We start from the raw sequence: 18,340 nt of genomic DNA, 5'->3' as shown, positions 1-18,340 counted from the left end.
ACGTTTGTGTTACAAGTACAAAACATACACAGTGATACATGTACACATGTAACCCCTATATCGTCGCTTCTATTGCAAAACCACGTATATTCAGTTTGCCCAAAATGCGTTTTTGTAGCCGTGAGATGAACCCTATGTTTGGCCATGTTCTCAAAATGTTTCGTTCCTTTAGACCTGTTAAAAAACAGCGTTACATAAAACAGTTCATTACCTCGTATTCGATTGGCTGGTATGATTGGTGGCAAAAACATCCCCCGCAAGATGTGATCAACTGTCGATAAGAGAATACGTAAGAGGAATGTATTATTTCGTAAGATATGTGTGCACAATTGTTATATAATAGTGTTTACCGTCATAGTACTATGATTCTAAAACAAGACACTGTTTACAGTACTTTCAGTCAAAGGAGTTGTCACCCTGATAAAATGACATGATATAATTTTCACACAATACTGATTTGTCCAACTAAACTATTCACTGAGTAGATGTAACTGTTACTGTATGTGTATACCTTGTTGACCACCACAAGTTTGGTTGTAAATGACTTTATAAATAATACGAGGTTTTGATATTATAAATTTTGATGCTTTCATTAAGACATATACGTTTTTGAAATTTAGGTAAAAGGTAAAATTTATTTGCAACTATATATGAACACATTCCAATTAAGATGGACGACACTACCAGGACGTGACTACGACAGACATACCCTGCACATATTTTGAATGTGAAAGAGATGCCAAATATTCTATGAAATTGGACATCGCTCCATTAATGAGTGAAAACACTGTCTTAGTTGACAATGATGGTACTCAGAGGGTTACATGCCACTCATGTGACAGAGAGTACCAACTGCGATGGTAATTTGTCTGAAGATGTATGCACTGAAGATATGGACTATGATCATAACTTATGTTCCGAAAGTGGATGTTTCATGGCTTAAGTGAGAAATGGACACTAACTACTTATGCATTCATAATGCATTCACTTTCATCGTTGCTGTAGAATTGTGTGTCGAGTGTGATGTCCAGTGGGAAGCAGCTTGTTAAACTTTCACTATAAACCTTTCAATGACACAGGAACTGAATCAGAAAGTTCACTTCATTATGATGACCACACTTTTAGGCAAAGCGACAGTTAGAAGGAAACTGTTGTAAGCCTTTCAAGGTGGGGAGACAATGTAGTAGGAAAAAGGTTTTGACGATGCTAAAGAAGCTGAAAAATTCCAAGAAAGGAACAAATAAAGCAAGAAAAGAAGATGAACAGTGTAACAGCAGAGGAAAGGAGAAAGGGGTGAAAAGACATATGTTTGTTGGTATCCGTAAACCCCTGAAGAATATGCATGTCTACGACAGTACAGTTCACAAAAACAGAGCGACAAAGAAGTTGCACAAAATACTAAAAGAGTGATGGAACACAAACGTGAAAGAAGAGTGAAAAGACAGAGACCCATGCAAAACAGAGATGACGTGGAAATAAGTATTGAGAGAATTGGCATAGAAGTACAGTTAGACAATTAAGTTGAAATGAGAACTAAAATGCAAATAGAAATTGAAGCTGAAATGAGAACTAAAATACAAATAGAAAGTGAAGCTGAAATGAGAACTAAAATACAAATAGAAATTGAAGCTGAAATGAGAACTAAAATACAAATAGAAAGTGAAGCTGAAATGAGAACTAAAATACAAATAGAAAATGAAGCTGAAATAAGAACTGAAGAACAGACGGTAGTGATGCTGTGGTCGATAATGAAGTACAGATAGACAAAGAGAACAAATCAAGAACTGAACCACAGATAGACGTTGAAGATGAAGCAGGACAAGAAGACAATGAAGTTGATGCAAAAATGAGGACTGATACAGACTTTGACATTGAAGTTGAAATGAGGACTGATACAGGCTTTGACAATGAAGTTGAAATGAGGACTGATACAGACTTTGACAATGAAGTTGAAATGAGGACTGATACAGACTGACAATGAAGTTAAAATGAGGACTGATACAGACTTTAAAAATGAAGTTAAAATGAGGACTGATACAGACTTTGACAATGAAGTTGAAATGAGGACTGATACAGACTGACAATGAAGTTGAAATGAGGACTGATACAGGCTTGGACAATGAAGTTGAAATGAGGACTGATACAGACTTTGACAATGAAGTTGAAATGAGGACTGATATAGACTTTGACAATGAAGCTGAAATGAGGACTGATACAGACTGACAATGAAGCTGAAATGAGGACTGATACAGACATTAATAATGAAGCTGAAATGAGGACTGATACAGACTTTGACAATGAAGTTGAAATGAGGACTGATACAGACTGACAATGAAGCTAAAATGAGGACTGATACAGACATTAATAATGAAGCTGAAATGAGGACTGATACAGGCTTTGACAATGAAGCTGAAATGAGGACTGATACAGGCTTTGACAATGAAGTTGAAATGAGGACCGATACAGACTTTGACAATGAAGTTGAAATGAGGACTGATACAGACTTTGACAATGAAGTTAAAATGAGGACTGATACAGACTTTGACAATGAAGTTGAAATGAGGACTGATACAGACTTTGACAATGAAGTTGAAATGAGGACTGATACAGACTTTGACAATGAAGCTGAAATGAGGACTGATACAGGCTTTGACAATGAAGTTGAAATGAGGACTGATACAGGCTTGGACAATGAAGTTGAAATGAGGACTGATACAGACTTTGACAATGAAGCTGAAATGAGGACTGATACAGTCATTGATAATGAAGCTGAAATGAGGACAGATACAGACTTTGAAAATGAAGTTGAAATGAGGACTGATACAGACTTTGACAATGAAGCTGAAATGAGGACTGATACAGACTTTGATAATGAAGCTGAAATGAGGACTGATACAGACATTGACAATGAAGTTGAAATGAGGACTGATACAGAATGACAATGAAGTTAAAATGAGGACTGATACAGACTTTGACAATGAAGCTGAAATGAGGACTGATACAGACTTTGACAATGAAGCTGAAATGAGGACTGATACAGACTTTGACAATGAAGTTGAAATGAGGACTGATACAGACTTTGACAATGAAGTTGAAATGAGGACTGATACAGACTTTGACAATGAAGTTGAAATGAGGACTGATACAGACTTTGACAATGAAGTTGAAATGAGGACTGATACAGACTTTGACAATGAAGTTGAAATGAGGACTGATACAGACTTTGACAATGAAGCTGAAATGAGGACTGATACAGGCTTGGACAATGAAGCTGAAATGAGGACTGATACAGACTTTGACAATGAAGCTGAAATGAGGACTGATACAGACTTTCACAATGAAGCTGAAATGAGGACTGATACAGACTTTGACAATGAAGTTGAAATGAGGACTCATACAGACTTTGACAATGAAGTTGAAATGAGGACTCATACAGACTTTGACAATGAAGTTGAAATGAGGACTCATACAGACTTTGACAATGAAGCTGAAATAAGGACTGATACAGACATTGATAATGAAGCTGAAATGAGGACAGATACAGACTTTGACAATGAAGTTGAAATGAGGACTGATACAGACTTTGACAATGAAGTTGAAATGAGGACTGATACAGACTTTGACAATGAAGTTGAAATGAGGACTGATACAGACTTTGACAATGAAGTTGAAATGAGGACAGATACAGACTTTGAAAATGAAGCTGAAATGAGGACTAAAATACAAATAGAAAGTGAAGCTGAAATGAGAACTAAAATACAAATAGAAAGTGAAGCTGAAATGAGAACTAAAATACAAATAGAAAATGAAGCTGAAATAAGAACTGAAGAACAGACCGTAGTGATGCTGTGGTCGATAATGAAGTACAGATAGACAAAGAGAACAAATCAAGAACTGAACCACAGATAGACGTTGAAGATGAAGCAGGACAAGAAGACAATGAAGTTGATGCAAAAATGAGGACTGATACAGACTTTGACATTGAAGTTGAAATGAGGACTGATACAGACTTTGACAATGAAGTTGAAATGAGGACTGATACAGACTGACAATGAAGTTAAAATGAGGACTGATACAGACTTTGACAATGAAGTTAAAATGAGGACTGATACAGACTTTGACAATGAAGTTGAAATGAGGACTGATACAGACTGACAATGAAGTTGAAATGAGGACTGATACAGGCTTGGACAATGAAGTTGAAATGAGGACTGATACAGACTTTGACAATGAAGTTGAAATGAGGACTGATATAGACTTTGACAATGAAGCTGAAATGAGGACTGATACAGACTGACAATGAAGCTGAAATGAGGACTGATACAGACATTAATAATGAAGCTGAAATGAGGACTGATACAGACTTTGACAATGAAGTTGAAATGAGGACTGATACAGACTGACAATGAAGCTAAAATGAGGACTGATACAGACATTAATAATGAAGCTGAAATGAGGACTGATACAGGCTTTGACAATGAAGCTGAAATGAGGACTGATACAGGCTTTGACAATGAAGTTGAAATGAGGACCGATACAGACTTTGACAATGAAGTTGAAATGAGGACTGATACAGACTTTGACAATGAAGTTAAAATGAGGACTGATACAGACTTTGACAATGAAGTTGAAATGAGGACTGATACAGACTTTGACAATGAAGTTGAAATGAGGACTGATACAGACTTTGACAATGAAGCTGAAATGAGGACTGATACAGGCTTTGACAATGAAGTTGAAATGAGGACTGATACAGGCTTGGACAATGAAGTTGAAATGAGGACTGATACAGACTTTGACAATGAAGCTGAAATGAGGACTGATACAGTCATTGATAATGAAGCTGAAATGAGGACAGATACAGACTTTGAAAATGAAGTTGAAATGAGGACTGATACAGACTTTGACAATGAAGCTGAAATGAGGACTGATACAGACTTTGATAATGAAGCTGAAATGAGGACTGATACAGACATTGACAATGAAGTTGAAATGAGAACTGATACAGAATGACAATGAAGTTAAAATGAGGACTGATACAGACTTTGACAATGAAGCTGAAATGAGGACTGATACAGACTTTGACAATGAAGCTGAAATGAGGACTGATACAGACTTTGACAATGAAGTTGAAATGAGGACTGATACAGACTTTGACAATGAAGTTGAAATGAGGACTGATACAGACTTTGACAATGAAGTTGAAATGAGGACTGATACAGACTTTGACAATGAAGTTGAAATGAGGACTGATACAGACTTTGACAATGAAGTTGAAATGAGGACTGATACAGACTTTGACAATGAAGTTGAAATGAGGACTGATACAGGCTTGGACAATGAAGCTGAAATGAGGACTGATACAGACTTTGACAATGAAGCTGAAATGAGGACTGATACAGACTTTCACAATGAAGCTGAAATGAGGACTGATACAGACTTTGACAATGAAGTTGAAATGAGGACTCATACAGACTTTGACAATGAAGTTGAAATGAGGACTGATACAGACTTTGACAATGAAGTTGAAATGAGGACTCATACAGACTTTGACAATGAAGCTGAAATAAGGACTGATACAGACATTGATAATGAAGCTGAAATGAGGACAGATACAGACTTTGACAATGAAGTTGAAATGAGGACTGATACAGACTTTGACAATGAAGCTGAAATGAGGACTGATACAGACTTTGATAATGAAGTTGAAATGAGGACGGATACAGACTTTGACAATGAAGTTAAAATGAGGACCAATACAGACTTTGACAATGAAGTTAAAATGAGGACCAATACAGACTTTGACAATGAAGTTGAAATGAAGACTGATACAGACTGACAATGAAGTTGAAATGAGGACTGATACAGAATGACAGTGAAGTTGAAATGAGGACTGATACAGACTTGACAATGAAGTTAAAATGAGGACTGAAACAAACTTTGACAATGAAGCTGAAATGAGGACTGATACAGACTTTGACAATGAAGCTGAAATGGGGACTGATACAGGCTTTGAAATAATGTTGGGGATCATTGGGGTATATATTAAGAGACAAAAGGCACCCTTGTCTTACTCCAGTGTTGGATTTAAAGGAATTTGATTACTTAATTTTTAACACATTTCCTGAAATTGTATTTGCTAATAGCTTTTATTGAAGTAATGATCTGTTAGCTGAATCAAATGCCTTTTTGCCAATGGTCTTGTAATTGATGTTTTTGCATGTTATCCTTTATGGTTTTATTTATGACCTTGCAAAATTGTTTCCTACAATATCCCAATTGTTGTTAGGACTCTGCTTCTTGTAGATATAACTATTGGATATGAAAAGGGTTTCATCGCTTAATTAATTAATTTATTATTATTATTATTATTATTATTATTATCATTATTATTATTATTATTATATTAAAATAAAAAATGCAACTAAGAGGGTTTGGGTGATCCTGGCACAGTCAGTCTGGTTAGGCTAAAAAGGATCTATACCGAAACGTCGCCTTTACAGTAATAAAGAAGTTGTTATCCATAAATTGTGTCTACTTTGTCATCCGTCAACTTCTTAGGAATGCCTATCAAACTATTCAATTGGTAGATCAATGAACAAGATGTTGATTTTCAAGTTTATTACTTGTGTTATCTTCTCCTTTCGTTTGCTTTGCATTGTTTTATACATGACAGTTTCATTACCAGTTATTGGTTCATTAAGACTGTCATGTATTTGCATATCGTCATGTCCTGATGAGTGATGTAGAGTCTACTGAGAAGTTACTTTCGTTTTTGTTTTAATTTTTGTAAATGTCCTGATAAAGTTTCTAAACTCTTTAGGATCAGACTAAACGATGTCTTCGGGGATGAAATGTATTGAATAGTTTCCAGAATGTTTATGGTTCCTGTTGTGAGATCGAAATATGGCCCAGATGACACAACGATGTCTTGTGTCAAGGTTGTTTCTTCGGTTATAAATGTGACATGTACGTGTGCACACATCAGCACTCTCAACCAGACTAACGTCGAACCGTCTCACATACAACATTACTTACCAGTTATATGTTGACCTGGCGACATCGAATGGATCACTCACTGGGCGCCGCCGTCTTGAGTGGAGTCCAACTCTCGCGAGATCTCGTTATATATATATGAACTTAATTTTAACATTACTCCCCCCTTTGAAACGTTGATCACGTCCTTGTGAGATATCCAAATATTTTGTATGTACAACAGCTCTAGTGACAAAAATTAAAATGTCTTGAGTAACCTACATGAAAATAGTCAATATGAGGTCACAAGAGAATAAGTACATAACTATGTCTGCAGGCCTATACATACACACATAAACAAGTTGTTTGACATAAAATAACAATAAAGAACAAGACTGATGTAACGGTTAAGAGTTCACATTCACTTACGTCACTATACATATAACATTCAGTCTAAAGATGCAAAGAAATAATCACAAAAACTACAAGACACTGATATCACAATACTCTATGAAAAATGTTCATTTGACCGTGTTCACGCTATGAACAATGGATAATGCATGCACTTATACATGTACTTATACATTTAGAGTTCATGGTTCACTGAAGATAGTCCTTCAGCCACAGCAGGGGTCATCTCATTCTTCTCCCTTCTTCTAATGGACGACTACTGGGTAATACAGGGCCATAGCAGCTAACTTCCGTGTTCCTCCTTTCATCATTGAGAAAGACAGTGATACCATTACTACCCGGTACTGACTTCTGCTTTTGACTTGAATGAACAATTCCTATCTTAGGCACATGGTTGACATTCAGTGAAGGTGTGGATGGATGGATGGTTATTATAAATATTATTGCATTATTATGAATTTGAGCCTATTCCTATGGACTACCACCTTCTTATGGTCAGATACATGTTGAATTCCATGGATCACATCAGGAAGCTTTGTAAGTACTTGATATGGTCCATATCAAAGTAGATACAATTCATGGCATTTTCCTTTTGGTACTGAAGGACAGAAAAGTAAGACTTGGTCCCCTGCTTGAAATGGCTTAGCATGAGATTTGCGATCATAATACTCTGATACTGGGATGATCTTTGTAGATTTTCCTTGACTATTTCATAAGCCTTGGTTATCCTGGACTCCATTTCTTCCACAAAATCCCCCTTTTCTATCACATTTGCCTGTTCCCCTGTTAGTCCGTATATAATATCTATTGGTAGATTAATTTCTCTACCAAAAACAAGGTAGTTTGGAGTATACTTGGAAGAACTGTGTACACTTGAGTTATGGGCCATCGTCACCAGAGGTAGACGTCCATCACATTGGTGTTTGGCAACATACTTGCTCAACATATCTCCGATAGTCCTCATAAACCGTTTTAGGTTTTGAATTGCCAGTATCAATCTCAAATTTGCCCAAGTTAGTAGATCCTAGATCGTAATCATCCTTTGAGAAAACATCAGAGAATTTCAACAACATCTCCTTCAACTGTTTTGACTCAGTTTCTGACAGGTCTCCATATTGGATCTGTGAATTCCATGCATTATTTTCATAAATATTGACAAAGTTGCAATATTTCTGTATGCTGTAGACATGGTAGATCTCACAGGGTGAAACTCGCCAGTGTGTGTATTCTCATACAAAGCTCTGTTTTCTTCGGTTACATTCATCACTGGTACTGGAAAGATATTGTTTTTTGGATCAGCTAACACCCTTGCAGTTAATAGTCCACTTTTCTGTTGAAATTTTTCTGATGGTTCCAAATATCCAGTAAAGTTGGCAAGTCGAGATGAATTCAGTTTTACTGGGAATATCATTTCATGTCCTGCTGGTACCACCACTCTGTCATTAATCTGAACTCTAGCAATGAATGTTTTCTTACCTTCAGTTGCTAATACAATATAATGCCATCCAATCCTCATCCTCTTTTGGGACATATCAATTGTCGCTTTCATGATTCGCAAAACGTCAGCACCAAGAATCCGATCACAACAACCACCAGGACACACAAATACCTTTATCCGTTTATTCATGGGTCAATTCGGATATTTATGTCAGTGTAACCACTTATCTTGATTTCCTGTGAATTTGCTGACCATGGACGACTATCGGTTTCCTCAAGATTTACTTGAAATCCTAATGAATGAAGAAATGTTTCATCAATCACAGTAACTGAAGCACCTGTATCACCTGAATTCCTTCGACACAAACAGAAGCATACAAGACACCTTCTTCCACATTTTCAAAATTTACGTTTTGTTGGGTCTCACTATTTTTATAAATGACAGCCGAGAAACAACCACTTCCCCTGGACCCTAACTGTTTAAATTCCTATTCCTGCCCTGCGGTCTTCTGCAGTCCCTTTGAATATAATGCAACAGATGCTACTCTCACTGCCTTATCCAAGGTTTCAGCTTGTGCATGGCTTACATCAAGTCTAAGTTCCTTTGCAACTAATCCTTTAATAAACTGATCCATGGCTAGCCCATCAACGTCCATAGCTATCATATCTGATTAAGTTCTGTGAGCTAATTTTTTAGCAGAACATCCAAATACTTTCTCCATTCAACATTTTCCTACCTTGTAGCTCTACCTTGTACTTTCGCCTCCGTTCCTCTGAAGAATAATACGATTTTAAGGCATCAGATAACAGTGCAAAGTAATTCTTTTGCGCTGTTGTAAAACGGTGGTAGATTGATTTTGCTTCATCTTTCAAACACAAGGCCATGAAATCGGCTTTCTTGTCACAGTCACAGTTATTCTTTTCAAACTGTTCCTACCATTCAACCCGAGTTTTCTCTTCCTGATATTTTTTCTGGCATAGTCACTGTTCACATATAATTCCGGTCCCCTTCCATTACGAAACAATCTCGCTGCACACCAATGTAAGATCGGAGTATGGCCCAGAAGACACAACGATATCTTGAGTCAAGGTTTTTTCCGGATATATATACTGAACCGCAAAAGAAACATCACCATGGATAGATATATGAGAAACCTTATTTGTCCAAACACTGTAAACATACTTTGAGACATATTAAAAAGATGTAACTTGGCAAAACTGATCACCATGGTTGAAATTAAAGTGTCAAAAGTTCTTGAAGTGAAACACAAACACTAGTCTCTCAGCAAACGGCATCAAAAGTCAGTATCTCGTGTGTCCGCCATGTGCATTGATGACTGCCGTGCAACGTCGATACATGGAATGGATGAGACGGTTGATGAAGGCCATAGGCACTTGAGCCCACACTCTGAGGAACGCCTGAGGCAGTTCAGCTGCAGTTGTCTGATGCCATTCTGCTGGAGGAAGTCTCTTGTTACTCTCGCAGTGTGGGCACGGGCGTTATCATGCTGAAATTCGTGGTTGCGGCGACGTGCCAAATGAGGTATGGCGTGTGGTCTCAAGACTTGATCAATGTAACGAGCTGCTGTGACACCATTGCCTCTCCCTGGACCGATCTTCTGGAAGACGACAGGGCCGACGCTCTGTGCAAGACCAATTCCACCTCACACCGTGATGCTCGGACCACCCCACGAGTCTCTCAACAACACAAGCATCCGATCAACGTTACCCACGGCGTCGCCAGACTATCTCTCTCTCTTTTTCTCTCTCTCTCTCTCTCTCTCTCTCTCTCTCTCTCTCTCTCTCTGCCACCTGCTGTTGAGATACAGCAACACTTCTCCACTGTTGGTGGCACCAATGCTGATGCTGTGTTGCCCACTGAAGACGTGGTGTCAGAATGGGTCCTCGGTGTGACCTGTGACAGTGGAGGTGTCTGCTCGTCAATCGTCGACGCATGGTGTACGCTATAATGTGTCACTGGTGTGTCCCCATAGTCTGTCGAGCAGTTTCCGCAGCAGTAACAAAGCGATCTTGAAGATGCTGTCGCACAATTCAACGATCCTGACGTCGGGTGGTGACCCTCGCTCTTTCACTACGTGGTCGGTCATCTGTAGTGTTGGTGGTCTGGTACCGTTGCTTGAGACTGTATATGGTCCTGACGTGAACTTGAAATGCATTGTCTACTTGCCGGGCGGTTTGTCCAGCTTGCAATCGTCCAAGGGGTTGGTGTCGCTGATTTCTTGTCAATCTTGGCATGTGGTAGCAATTCTATAACGAATCCGATCTGGGTGGATTTTTATAGGGCAAGAAGTGGGGAAACACATGTGCATTTCAATTTCCACGGAATTCAAATGCACCCTGTTACCATGGCCGTTGCCGTGATGCGTTTGGGCGATCGGTTATATTGTCATCTGCTTTGTTTTTTGTCATCAAATTTCATTTTTCCGGACAAGGTAATGTAAAATTTTAGAAACTTTGACAAAAATTACCCAGATATTTAAATGACAACTTTCATGCAATGTTACCGGGGGTGACGTTTCTTTTGCGGTTCATTATATTTGACAACAATACATGTACGTGCGCACACAGCAGCACTCTCAACCAGAATAACGCCTAACCGCCGCCAGCAACCTACCTTCCTTACGTCACATATACTATCACATATAACATTACTTACCAGTTATATGTTACCCTGGCGACATTGACTACCATCACTCGCTGAGCGCCGCCATCTTTAATTGAGTATCACTTTCGCGAGATCTCGTTATATTTATGAACTAACTTTTTAACATTTATCACTGTTTTGATAGATTTTGTTCAGATCAAAGGCTAAAATTATTTGTAGTAGCGACAATAAGTTGTGAATACTTGCATAATATTGTGATGTTTTGTTTCTACCATTTAAATTACAGTTTACGCATGTATGATGTCATATACTTCCCACAACTTAAACTGTGAACCTTGGAGAGCTGCTCACACTAGTCACATGCGGTTATCTACTTGGCTAACTGATGCGGACTTCTGGTCAGAACACGCTCCTATTCTAATGGGCTGTGAGATGCACTGGCTGTAAGCAGGATTAGGTTATGCTGCTGGAAAGATAAGGCCTGGGTGATTTGGCCTCCTTTGCAGTGAAATATATGTATGACTATCTGTCAAGAGTACAAAATATGTCCGACATTATTCCTTGTAATCTATTTCGCATACCATTTCGCAACAAAGGTTAAAAAACACAAATTGAAATTACTGACAGACGTAATAAAAAAAGTTGGAACGGTGCCACATAATTAGTGAGCGTGTGAAACTATTTATATGAGAGACTCGAGGTGCGACCAAACATCCGGAAGTTGATGGTCATTTTCCGGAAGTGCCCTTATGGGAGATTGTGATCTCAGAATGTCTGTGTTTCCGTCATGTTTCATCATCGTAACATTTGTATTCTATGTTTACGGAAACTGAGACTTAACAAAGGCCTTTTATTGGCTCATATTATTGTAAATTGTAGCTGTTCATCTTATTATGTATTTAGGCCGGGGTCGCTGAAACATTGGAACCAATTACACAACTATAGATGAGTGCAAAACATCTCGACTTTTCCAACGCACATTTCCGTGATGTTTATGAGATCAACTTTTAAAGGATACGTAAATGAATAGATATACAGGCACTAATTGAATAATATACATGGAATGAAAGTGGTGGATGATTGGCAAGATATATATGAGCTATGTATACAGCAGGCCTCTCTGAGTAGGCACGTACAGATGTAGTTGAGGTAGGCGAAGATATTAAGACATGAACATGTATATAAAATTATATGTGATTCGATTCGAAGCAAATACTTAACGTAGGTGTATGTTTCTGTCTGTCTGTTTGACTGTCGGTCGGTCTCTCTGTAGATATTGGCCCTGGGTGGAGAGGGTCAGCAAAGTTCTCTTGGTAACCATTCATTGATACAGTGCTAGGCCCGGGGCCCCCTGTCCCTGTTCCCCCGGGACGCCGGTACAGGGAGTGGGGGAGTTGGGGCTAGGGCGTCATCACTTTTCCACATACCAGCTTGATATGGGAGCACAGCCACAAGCGGTCCATGTTTTCGAGGTATACCAGCTTCTCGACACCACAACTCTCAATCGCTCCCCCGCCCCCCCCCCCCCCCCCCCCCGTTCTTTTTTGTTCAGTTATGACACAAATAATAATGAAAGTATACACACATAGATCAGTCTATTTTGTTCCATTATGACATAAATATTAATGACAGTATACACACATAGATCGGTCTATTTTGTTCCATTATGACACAAATATTAATGGCACTATACACACAAAGATATAAACCGTGATTCAGTCCTAATTGAGAACAATGTCATACAACTCCAAATAAATCATAAATCATGTAACAAAAAACCCAGGGGTCATAAATAAGATTTTCAACATGTAATTAACACACACAGCGTGAGGGTTCAAATAACACGCACTGAAATTGCCCTTCACTGAGCTTATGAGTATTGTATATCTACTATTAAAAAAATACACTCTCCTCCAGCTAAGAGCTCTTGTGTTAATTTTACCCCGAGAAAAATGAACGCTGGTCGTTGTCCTTGGTATTGAAGAAGCTGGAGTCCTGTTTCAATCGCCCGAGGGAGAGGGGAGTTGGCTTCGTGGTATTGACATTAGAGCATCTTGCTCCTAAATCATAATAGACAACCGACAAGGTTAAATTACACTGGAAACCTCATATAAACAGAGGGGTACTTGATAAATAAGATAAATATACAGCTCGGGGAAAAGAGAAACGTAATGAAACCTCGTTTATATGGACGATCCTGGTGAAATCCGGTCAATAACAAATACAGATATATTCCTTCACTCTGTATCGCTCAACTCTTTATAGGGATACCGAGATATCTCGTAATGTAACAAACCTGAAAACAGTAGCTTAAGGAAATGTTATATAAATCACTTATTATTTGTAATGATGTTGAACATGAAACAGTTCCAGGGCAGTATTGGATACTACTTGTATGATGACCCCCCCCCCACCCCCACCCCCCCACCCCCCCCCCCCCCCCACCCCCCCCCCCCCACCCCCCACCCCTCAACCAAGTCAGCAAAACTGATTACCCGATCTCGTTTGTTGCCTTTCCCGGGTTGCTGAAGACCTGTCCTTACCCGGATATCGATTTATCTAATGATTATTTTCACATTACATTTCCATTTTTTTAGGAAATAAAGTTTGTGTAGCGTAGTGTAATTAAGTATAGTGAAAGAACGAGGACGTCGATCATGACGTCAGTGCATTATGACGTAACTTAGAACTGCACTTTATCGCAAGCTGAGCAACTGTCTCCCCATTTGATTCTAAAGATAATTATCTAAGAAATTATTGTAATAGTGCAAAAGAATAAACTAATCCTAGTTCATTTCTGTTCTCATCTTTACTTTATAGTAATGGTCTTGTATTTGTTTTCAACATTGAACTTGATGTTTAAAACTAGATATATTAGATATAATTACAGGTAATATTGAATTTGTATTTTTTTGCACTGTCAAATATGTCCATGTCCGTTTTTTAATATAAATGATATTGTCAAAACGGGACACCTCGTATGATGTTCTGTTTAGTTCTTTCAATTTTAAAAAAGAGAAATTCATAAATGACATATACTATTTATTTATATCTCCATGACACTGACGTTTCGTTTCGTTCATGAAATTCATAGACGCAACATGCATCAACCAGGTCAGCGAGCCTGACCACCCGGTCCCGTTAGTCGTTACCTCTTACGACAAGCATGGTTGTTATGATGAAGACCAAAGATGCATTGGATCAATGAGAGATACATCTCAGTTTCACACAGGGCACTGAGAGAACGTAACCTAGACTGGAAAAATACAACAGACCATGGAGCATAATGATCCTTTAAATCAGCCCGTTCATAATATTGTAGAAATAGTCCAAGTATGTGCGGCAGCTATTTATGTATACGCGTCACACAGCATCCCTGTTTGTGTTCACAGCGTATGACTAAACTGAGCCTGATAACGACGTGTGTCAGACAAGTTCCCAGTCTTAAGTAGTAGATATAGGTAGCGCATGGAATTAAATGGTGCAATCTTGACTAATGTTGCAATATGACAATGAATAATTGACACACATTTCAGCTGAAATAGTCGTGTTGTAATGACTGGTTAACGCCCGTGCTGTTGTAGCTACTGCTTGGCAACTCACATCCACACATTCACCTTCAGACACTCACTATATCACCTTCACACTCCCACATCACACATTAACTTCACACAATCACCATTCAACATTCACCATCACACATTCACCCCCACACACTCGTATTCTCACATTCACCATATCACACATTCACTATTACATATTCACCATCACACACTCACCAACCATCACACATTCACCTTCATACGCTAGCCTTACACATTCACCATATCACACATTCACCTTCACACACCCACCTTCACACATTCACCATATCACACATTCACATCACGCATTCACACATCACACATTCGCAATTACACATTCACCATCACACATACAACTTCACACACTCACCTTCACACACTCCTTATATCACAGATTCACCTTTACACATTCACAATCTCACATTCACTATTACACATTCACCATCACGCATACACATTCACATAATCACCATATCACACATTCACCTTCACCCACTCACCATCACACATTAACCTTCACACACTCACTATTACACATTCACCATCAAATATACACCATCACAAACTCGCATTCACACATTCACCTTCACAAACTCGCCATCACACATTCCCCATATCACACATTCACCATCACACATTCACTATTTAACATATACTATCACACATTCACCATCACACATACACCTTCACACATTCACCATCACACATACACCTTCAGATACTCACCATATCACACTTTCACTATTACACATTCACCATCACACATTCACTATCACACATTCACTATCACACATTCACCTTCACACATTCACCATCATACATACACCTTCACACATTCACATTCACACATACACCTTCACACATTCACAATCACACATACACCTTCACACATTCACCATCACACATACACATTCACCATCACACATTCACACATTCACCATCACACATACACCTTCAAATACTCACCATATCACACATTCACTGTTACACATTCACATCACACATTCACTATCACACATACACCATATCACACATTCAATATTACACATTCACATCACACATTCACATCACACATTCACTATCACACATACACCATATCACACATTCACCATATCACACATTCACTATCACACATTCACCATATCATACATTCACCATCACACATTCACTATCACACATTCACCATCACACATTCACCATCACACATACACCATATCACACATTCACCATATCACACATTCACTATTACACATTCACATCACACATTCACCATATCATACATTCACCATATCACACATTCACCATATCACACATTCACTATTACACATTCACTATCACACATTCACCATCACACATACACCATATCACACATTCACCATATCACACATTCACTATTAAAAATTCACATCACACATTCACCATATCATACATTCACCATCACCCATTCTCCATATCACACACTCACCATCACACACTCACCATATCGCACATTCACCATCACACATACACCTTCACACACTAGCCTTCACACATTCACCACATCACGCATTCACTATTACACATTCACAATCACACATTCACCATATCACACATTCACCATAACACACATTCACCAAATCACACATTCACAATTACACATTCACCACCATATCACACATTGACCTTCACACATTCGCCATCACACATACACCTTCTCACATTCACCATCACACACTCACCTTCACGAACTCGCCTTCTCACATTCACCTTCACATACTCGCCTCCTCACATTCACCATCACACATTCATCGTCACACAATCACCGTTACACCTTAAAACATTCATCATCACACATACACCTTCACATGCTCACCTTTACACACCCACCATCACACATTCACCATATCACACATTTACCATCACGCATTCACACATCACACATTCGCAATTACACATTTACCATCACACATTCACTAAGTTTTTTTCTGCGGACAGACGGGCTAACTTCGCGGCGGGGCTACAATGAACTAATAATCTTATGAAATGATATTCATGAGGGTTTTCAAAAGGACTTCATGAATAGATATTTAATATATCTAAACATCATTTAACGAGATCGAAGAACTAAATCCAATCAGATAAATGTACGTCGGTGACATTGCCATGATGGTAAGAAAACCTATTCGGTTGAGTCCTGAAATACATTGTACCAAATTTGAACGAAATCTCTGATTTTCGATCAATCAGCTCTGCAGATGCCGCGTTCCGTTGCCATTGAAGTAAGGTAGTAAGGTAAATAAAGTCTTATTGTAAAGGGGGCCAGTCGTCTAAGGCGCCGCGTTTCGCTGTGCAGAGTTGCGTCCCTTGGGCACGCCAGAAACCTATGATTGTGAATTCGAATCCCGGTTCGCCCCGATTATGTTTCTAGGTTTGTCAGCACCATACCCGTGCTCGTGGGTTTCACCGAAGTGGTAAACGTCTGAGACCTGCATCACTTGGGGCTTTCCTCCCACATTAAGCTGACACGTCGTGATATTACTGGAATACTGTTAAAAGTAGCGTTAAATCCAACTCACTCACTTATTGTATAGTGTCCCTTGACATATTTTTGAGTTAACAAAATCGGCTAAATGAAATGTCAGTAATGACCACTTAAAGAAAACCTGTAAATAACGACCAGGTTGTGGTTGTTGAGAGGTTCTTGGAATATGAATGGTGCTGTGCTCTTACACAAGTTCCATGGGACTACTATATGTTGTTCCTGAGAAAACGCACAAAGTTCCAGAAAGAATATATTGTATTACGAATAATTATAAGAAACCGAGCAAAACAATGAGAAATATGCCTCTGTTCACCCAGCAGTGAATGGGTACCCGGTAGGGTGAAATGGTAATGTAACTGTAAATCTTCTAGCAGCTAGGGTTGTATACTTCCCGGGAAGCTGGGAATGAAAATCGAGTGCACATTGATCCACTGACCGGGGTAATGATAGTTTCGTGCTTTGAGATACACTAGTATGGAGTTTAGCGCTATGTATGAATCCATATCAACATAGTTTGTATTTGTTGCCATCGTAACAAAATGTGTTACATCTAGGATGAAGAGATGAGGGGTTTAACGTCGCGTCCAAGATTATTGCACTTATATAGCGATGTTTATGCCCGTGTGTGTGTGAGGTTGCTTTTAGTCCGGACTAATGTCAAGTTTATAGCGCGAGCACCGAGGCACCAGGAGTTTAACGCATATACTGACTCCGAGCCGACCAGTCCCTGTTTTAGCACCTTAATGCCGAGCTCCAGAAAAGTACCATCTTTTAACGTCTTTTGGT

At 38.8% G+C, this 18,340-nt stretch overlaps 4 protein-coding genes across 4 annotated transcripts; all 4 read left to right on the top strand.

Annotated features, from left to right (window-relative positions):
• The first annotated feature begins 2,342 nt into the window (after positions 1-2,342).
• Positions 2,343-2,939, top strand: LOC139443559 (putative surface protein SACOL0050). The gene has a single exon (XM_071224535.1). The coding sequence runs from the start codon at positions 2,343-2,345 to the stop codon at positions 2,937-2,939; it is 597 nt and encodes a 198-aa protein (XP_071080636.1).
• Positions 2,940-3,168: 229 nt separating this feature from the next.
• LOC139443557 (serine-aspartate repeat-containing protein F-like) lies at positions 3,169-3,873 on the top strand. Its single transcript, XM_071224534.1, has one exon. The coding sequence runs from the start codon at positions 3,169-3,171 to the stop codon at positions 3,871-3,873; it is 705 nt and encodes a 234-aa protein (XP_071080635.1).
• Positions 3,874-4,416: 543 nt separating this feature from the next.
• LOC139443556 (putative surface protein SACOL0050) lies at positions 4,417-5,013 on the top strand. Its single transcript, XM_071224533.1, has one exon. It carries the CDS (start codon positions 4,417-4,419, stop codon positions 5,011-5,013), a length of 597 nt encoding a protein of 198 aa, XP_071080634.1.
• A 13-nt stretch (positions 5,014-5,026) lies between these two features.
• LOC139443555 (serine-aspartate repeat-containing protein F-like) lies at positions 5,027-5,839 on the top strand. The gene has a single exon (XM_071224532.1). It carries the CDS (start codon positions 5,027-5,029, stop codon positions 5,837-5,839), a length of 813 nt encoding a protein of 270 aa, XP_071080633.1.
• Positions 5,840-18,340: the final 12,501 nt, after the last annotated feature.

Source organism: Haliotis cracherodii, unplaced genomic scaffold (genome assembly GCF_022045235.1).
Source record: "Haliotis cracherodii isolate W230 unplaced genomic scaffold, xgHalCrac1.p SCAF_5, whole genome shotgun sequence".
Taxonomy (NCBI): domain Eukaryota; kingdom Metazoa; phylum Mollusca; class Gastropoda; order Lepetellida; family Haliotidae; genus Haliotis; species Haliotis cracherodii.
Note: the sequence above shows the minus strand (reverse complement) of the source record. Positions and strands in the feature narration are given on the sequence as shown.